This window comes from Oncorhynchus nerka, unplaced genomic scaffold (genome assembly GCF_034236695.1).
Source record: "Oncorhynchus nerka isolate Pitt River unplaced genomic scaffold, Oner_Uvic_2.0 unplaced_scaffold_1239, whole genome shotgun sequence".
In the NCBI taxonomy this organism is placed as follows: Eukaryota; Metazoa; Chordata; class Actinopteri; order Salmoniformes; family Salmonidae; genus Oncorhynchus; species Oncorhynchus nerka.
In genome coordinates, this window is record NW_027040104.1 from 5,102 (window position 1) to 12,500 (window position 7,399).

Below are 7,399 nucleotides of genomic sequence, written 5' to 3' on the forward strand. Positions count from 1 at the left end.
CAGGAGGGTATCTGTTCCTATAGAGGTTTCAGGAGGGTATCTGTTCCTATAGAGGTTACAGGAGGGTATCTGTTCCTGTAGAGGTTCCAGGAGGGTATCTGTTCCTGTAGAGGTTCCAGGAGGGTATCTGTTCATGTAGAGGTTACAGGAGGGTATCTGTTCCTGTAGAGGTTACAGGAGGGTATCTGTTCCTGTAGAGGTTACAGGAAGGTATCTGTTCCAGTAGAGGTTTCAGGAGGGTATCAGTTCCTGTAGAGGTTTCAGGAGGGTATCAGTTCCTGTAGAGGTTTCAGGAGGGTATCAGTTCCTGTAGAGGTTTCAGGAGGGTATCTGTTCCTGTAGAGGTTACAGGAGGGTATCTGTTCCTGTAGAGGTTTCAGGAGGGTATCTGTTCCTGTAGAGGTTTCAGGAGGGTATCTGTTCCTGTAGAGGTTCCAGGAGGGTATCTGTTCCTGTAGGTTACAGGAGGGTATCTGTTCCTGTAGGTTACAGGAGGGTATCTGTTCCTGTAGGTTTCAGGAGGGTATCTGTTCCTGTAGAGGTTTCAGGAGGGTATCTGTTCCTGTAGAGGTTTCAGGAGGGTATCTGTTCCTGTAGAGGTTCCAGGAGGGTATCTGTTCCTGGAGAGGTTACAGGAGGGTATCTGTTCCTGTAGGTTTCAGGAGGGTATCTGTTCCTGTAGGTTTCAGGAGGGTATCTGTTCCTGTAGAGGTTTCAGGAGGGTATCTGTTCCTGTAGAGGTTTCAGGAGGGTATCTGTTCCTGTAGAGGTTTCAGGAGGGTATCTGTTCCTGTAGAGGTTTCAGGAGGGTATCTGTTCCTGTAGAGGTTTCAGGAGGGTATCTGTTCTGGTAGAGTTTACAGGAGGGTATCTGTTCCTGTAGAGGTTTCAGGAGGGTATCTGTTCCTGTAGAGGTTACAGGAGGGTATCTGTTCTGGTAGAGGTTTCAGGAGGGTATCTCTCCAGGAACAGAGTTGAAGAGCCCTGATAGATAGACAGATCCTAGATCAGCACTTCTACTTTGAGACTCTTTGTGGATTCGTGCCCTGCTGTCTGAGGGGTTCTCTCTTCTCGTACTGACCCCTAGTGGTGGAAACTGGAACTGCTATGCAGGTCTTTATATAAGGCTGATAGTACAATCAAACACTGTAGTGTTTCATATGCTACATCAGTGGGAATCAGTCTTCTACACTACAATAGTTGGTTAGGTTGTAGCTTGTGTTTGACTCCATTGGGTTCAAATGGTTTAGTTATAATGAAGTGGTGACACGAATTGTAATATTTCTCTTTATTTTCTCTTTCAGGATACAACCATCCCTCACTCATTAAAGTGATGTCCAACCCCAACAATATGGTAGGTAGGGAGGGAGGCAGGGAGGGAGGGATGGAGGGAGGGAGGCAGGGAGGGAGGGAGGGAGTGAGGCAGGGAGTGAAGCAGGGAGTGAAGCAGGGAGGGAGAGGGAGGGAGGGAGGTAGGGGAGAGAGGGAGGTAGGGGGAGAGAGGGAGGTAGGGGGAGGGAGGGACGTAGGGGGAGAGGGAGGGAGAGGGAGGGAGGGAGGGAGGTAGGTAGGGGGGAGAGAGGGACGGAGGTAGGTAGGGGGAGAGAGAGAGGGAGGGAGGGAGGGAGGGGGAGAGAGGGAGGGAGGGAGGGAGGTAGGGAGGGAGGTAGGGGAGGGAGGGAGGGAGGTAGGGGGAGAGAGGGAGGGAGGTAGGGGGGAGGGAGAGAGGGGAGGGAGGTAGGGGGAGGGAGAGAGGGAGGTAGAGAGGGAGGGAGGCAGGGAGGGAGTGAGGCAGGGGGAGGGAGAGGGAGGGAGGGAGGTAGGGGGAGAGAGAGAGGGAGGGAGGGAGGTAGGGAGAGAGGGAGAGAGGGGGAGGGAGGGACGGGAGGGACGTAGGCAGGGGGGAGAGAGAGAGAGGGAGGGAGGTAGGGGGAGAGGGAGGGAGGTAGGTAGGGGAGAGAGAGGGAGGGAGGTAGGTAGAGGGAGGGAGAGAGGGAGGGGAGGGAGGGAGGGGGGAGAGGGAGGGAGGGAGGTAGGGGGAGAGAGGGAGGTAGGGGGAGAGAGGGAGGTAGGCGGGGGAGGGAGGGACGTAGGGGGAGAGAGAGGAGGGGGAGGGAGGTAGGGGGAGAGAGGGAGAGAGGGAGGGAGGGAGGTAGGTAGGGGGAGAGAGGGAGGGAGGGAGGTAGGGGAGGGAGGGAGGGAGGTAGGGGGAGAGAGAGGGAGGGAGGTAGGGGGAGGGAGGGAGGTAGGGAGGAGGAGGGAGGGAGGTAGGGGGGGAGAGAGAGGGAGGAGGTAGGGGGGAGAGAGAGGGGGGAGAGGGAGGTAGGGGGAGAGGAGGTAGGGGGAGGGGGGAGAGAGGGGAGGAGGGAGGGAGAGAGAGGGAGGGAGGAGGTGGGTAGGGGAGAGAGGGAGGGAGGGAGGTAGGGGAGAGAGGAGGGAGGTAGGGGGAGAGGGGAGGTAGGTGGGGGAGGGAGGGAGGTAGGGGAGGGAGTTAGGTAGAGGTAGGGAGGTAGGGGAGGGAGGGGTAGAGGGAGGGAGGGAGGGAGGTAGGGGGAGGGAGGGAGGGGAGAGAGGGAGGGAGGGAGGTAGGAGGGGGAGAGGAGGAGGGAGGGGAGGGTAGGGGGGAGGGGAGGGGGAGGTAGGTAGGGGAGGGAGGTAGGTAGGGGGAGGAGTTAGGTAGAGGAGGGAGGGGTAGGTAGAGGGAGGGAGGTAGGAGGGAGGGAGGGGAGGGAGGAGGGGGAGAGAGGGAGGAGGGAGGGAGGTAGGGGGAGAGAGGGAGGGAGGGAGTTAGGGAGAGGGAGGGAGGGAGGGAGGGAGGTAGGGGGAGGGAGGGAGGTAGGTAGGGGGAGGGAGGTAGGTAGGGAGGGAGTTAGGTAGAGGGAGGGAGGTAGGTAGAGGGAGGGAGGCAGGGAGAGGGAGGGAGTTAGGTAGAGGGAGGGAGTAGGGAGTTAGGTAGAGGGAGGGAGTAGGGAGGTAGGTAGGGGGAGGGAGTTAGGTAGAGGGAGGGAGTTAGGTAGAGGGAGGGAGTTAGGTAGAGGGAGGGAGTTAGGTAGAGGGAGGGAGTAGGGAGTTAGGTAGAGGGAGGGAGTAGGGAGTTAGGTAGAGGGAGGGAGTTAGGTAGAGGGAGGGAGTTAGGTAGAGGGGGGAGTTAGGTAGAGGGAGGGAGTTAGGTAGAGGGAGGGAGTTAGGTAGAGGGAGGGAGTTAGGTAGAGGGAGGGAGTTAGGTGGAGGGAGGGAGTTAGGTGGAGGGAGGGAGGTAGGTAGAGGGAGGGAGGTAGGTAGAGGGAGGGAGGTAGGTAGAGGGAGGTAGGGGGAGGGAGGGAGGTAGGGGGAGGGGAGTTAGGTAGAGGGAGGGAGTTAGGTAGGAGGGAGGGAGTTAGGTAGAGGGAGGGAGTTAGGTAGAGGGAGGGAGTTAGGTAGAGGGAGGGAGGGAGGGAGGGAGGGAGGGAGGGAGGGAGGGAGGGAGGGAGGGAGGGAGGGAGGGAGGGAGGGAGTAAATGTGTTATGTGGGTAAAATGCTGTAACACAGAATATATTTTCTAGAAATATCCCATGATGCTAGTGACTGTTCATTACTGCTTATCACTTACTAACCATCATTTATTCACTTTACTTTAATAAAATATTTAACTGGTTCTGTATATTACATTAGTTTAATTTGATGACATTATTGTTTCATTCCAAGTCATCATCTCATCACTATAGAGCTGTTGCATCTGCTGTCTGACAAAACCACTATTTCAGTAGTCCTTCACAGTATATAAGGCTTTATGTCTGCTGAATACCAACTATCAATCACTCAGATCATGTACTTTCAGGTAGAGATACCTTGCTGCTCTCTATGAGCTCACAGAGAAAAACCCTAATGAGATGGAATCTCTCAGCACTAACTGGTATTGAAAACCAATCAGAAGACATTGGAGTTGAACATCTCTCCTCAGGTTTATCTGACAGTTCCCCATGTTTACCTCTTTCTCCTCTCAGAGTGCGTTTGTGAACAGGCCAGCTCTTGGGATCATGCCACCCGAGAACTTTCCAGAAAAGCTGGCAGAAAGCCTTCTCTCAGTGAGTGACACACACACACACACACACAACACAACACACAGCACACAACACAACACACAGCACACACCACAACACACAACACCACACACCACACAACACAACACACAACACACACACAACACACACACACACAACACACATACACACGCACAACACACACACACACAACACAAAACACACAAAACACAACACAACACACACACACACACACCACACACACACACACACACATTTACACACACACACAACACAACACACACACACAACACACACAACACATTTAAATACACACACACAAAACACACACACAACACAACACACACAACACACACACAACACACCACACACACACAACACCACACACACCACACACAACACACCACCACAACACACAACACACCACACACACACACACAACACCACACACACCACACCACCACAACACAACACAACACACACAACACACACACAACACAAAACACAACTTAATTTAAATAGACCAGAAACTAACTAGTGATGGATACTAGCTGGACCCCATTTAAATAGACCAGAAACTAACTAGTGATGTGATTCCAGCTGGACCCCATTTAAATAGACCAGACACTAACTAGTAATGGATACTAGCTGGACCCCATTTAAATAGACCAGAAACTAACTAGTGATGGATACTAGCTGGACCCCATTTAAATAGACCAGACACTAACTAGTGATGGATACTAGCTGGACCCCATTTAAATAGACCAGACACTAACTAGTGATGTGATTCCAGCTGGACCCCATTTAAATAGACCAGACACTAACTAGTAATGGATACTAGCTGGACCCCATTTAAATAGACCAGAAACTAACTAGTGAGGGATACTAGCAGGACCCCATTTAAATAGACCAGAAACTAACTAGTGATGGATACTAGCTGGACCCCATTTAAATAGACCAGAAACTAACTAGTGATGTGATTCCAGCTGGACCCCACTACTGTAGACTGACTTCCTCTATTTAAATAGACCAGAAACTAACTAGTGATGGATACTAGCTGGACCCCATTTAAATAGACCAGAAACTAACTAGTGATGTGATTCCAGCTGGACCCCATTTAAATAGACCAGACACTAACTAGTGATGGATACTAGCTGGACCCCATTTAAATAGACCAGAAACTAACTAGTGATGTCATTCCAGCTGGACCCCATTTAAATAGACCAGAAACTAACTAGTGATGGATACTAGCTGGACCCCACTACTGTAGACTGGAAACCATCCACAATGCTCCTTCTCTCTCCTCCCCACTTCCCCTCTCCTCTGTCCAGGTTGCTCCTAGTGGTATGAGCCGTGTTCAGACCATGGCCTGTGGATCCTGCTCTAATGAGAATGCATATAAAGCCATGTTCATCTGGTACAGAGTGAGTACACACACACTGAGTCTACAAAACATTAAGAACACCTGCTCTTTCAATCAAATGTATTTCTAAAGCTCAGCCGATGTCACAAAGTGTTTATACATAACATACATGACAGACTGACCAGGTGCTTTACATGACATAGACTGACCAGGTGTTATACATGACATAGACTGACCAGGTGTTATACATGACATAGACTGACCAGGTGTTATACATGACATAGACTGACCAGGTATGACATAGACTGACCAGGTGTTATACATGACATAGACTGACCAGGTGTTATACATGATATACATGACATAGACTGACCAGGTGTTATACATGACATACATGACATAGACTGACCAGGTGTTATACATGACATAGACTGACCAGGTGTTATACATGACATAGACTGACCAGGTGTTATACATGACATAGACTGACCAGGTGTTATACATGACATACATGACATAGACTGACCATGTGTTATACATGACATACATGACATAGACTGACCAGGTGTTAAACATGACATAGACTGACCAGGTGTTATACATGACATAGACTGACCAGGTGTTAAACATGACATAGACTGACCAGGTGTTAAACATGACATAGACTGACCAGGTGTTATACATGACATAGACTGACCAGGTGATATACATGACATAGACTGACCAGGTGTTATACATGACATAGACTGACCAGGTGTTAAACATGATATACATGACATAGACTGACCAGGTGTTATACATGACACAGACTGACCAGGTGTTATACATGACACAGACTGACCAGGTGTTATACATGACATAGACTGACCAGGTGTTATACATGACATAGACTGACCAGGTGTTTTACATGACACAGACTGACCAGGTGTTATACATGACACAGACTGACCAGGTGTTATACATGACACAGACTGACCGGGTGTTTTACATGACATAGACTGACCAGGTGTTATACATGACACAGACTGACCAGGTGTTATACATGACACAGACTGACCAGGTGTTATACATGACATAGACTGACCAGGTGTTATACATGACATAGACTGACCAGGTGTTTTACATGACACAGACTGACCAGGTGTTATACATGACACAGACTGACCAGGTGTTATACATGACACAGACTGACCAGGTGTTATACATGACATAGACTGACCAGGTGTTTTACATGACATAGACTGACCAGGTGTTATACATGACATAGACTGACCAGGTGTTTTACATGACATAGACTGACCAGGTGTTATACATGACATAGACTGACCAGGTGTTATACATGACATAGACTGACCAGGTGTTTTACATGACATAGACTGACCAGGTGTTTTACATGACATAGACTGACCAGGTGTTTTACATGACATAGACTGACCAGGTGTTATACATGACATAAACTGACCAGGTGTTTTACATGACATAGACTGACCAGGTGTTATACATGACATAGACTGACCAGGTGTTATACATGACATAGACTGACCAGGTGTTAAACATGACATAGACTGACCAGGTGTTAAACATGACATAGACTGACCAGGTGTTAAACATGACATAGACTGACCAGGTGTTAAACATGACATAGACTGACCAGGTGTTAAACATGACATAGACTGACCAGGTGTTATACATGACATAGACTGACCAGGTGTTAAACATGACATAGACTGACCAGGTGTTATACATGACATACATGACATAGACTTACCAGGTGTTATACATGACATAGACTGACCAGGTGTTAAACATGACATAGACTGACCAGGTGTTATACATGACATAGACTGACCAGGTGTTATACATGACATAGACTGACCAGGTGTTATACATGACATAGACTGACCAGGTGTTATACATGACATAGACTGACCAGGTGTTATACATGACATAGACTGACCAGGTGTTATACATGACATAGACTGACCAGGTGTTATA

The 7,399-nt window shown here is 49.4% G+C and overlaps 1 protein-coding gene across 1 annotated transcript in view; it reads left to right on the forward strand.

Moving 5' to 3' along the window:
• Positions 1 to 1,287: 1,287 nt before the first annotated feature.
• The window catches only part of abat (4-aminobutyrate aminotransferase), a 30,363-nt gene continuing 24,251 nt past the window's right edge, over positions 1,288 to 7,399 (forward strand). The window contains exons 1-3 of the mRNA XM_065015889.1: positions 1,288 to 1,354; positions 3,985 to 4,065; positions 5,373 to 5,465. Of these exons, the coding sequence (XP_064871961.1) occupies positions 1,334 to 1,354; positions 3,985 to 4,065; positions 5,373 to 5,465 (195 nt within the window). The 5' untranslated portion in view covers positions 1,288 to 1,333. The remainder of the gene's footprint in view (positions 1,355 to 3,984; positions 4,066 to 5,372; positions 5,466 to 7,399) is intronic.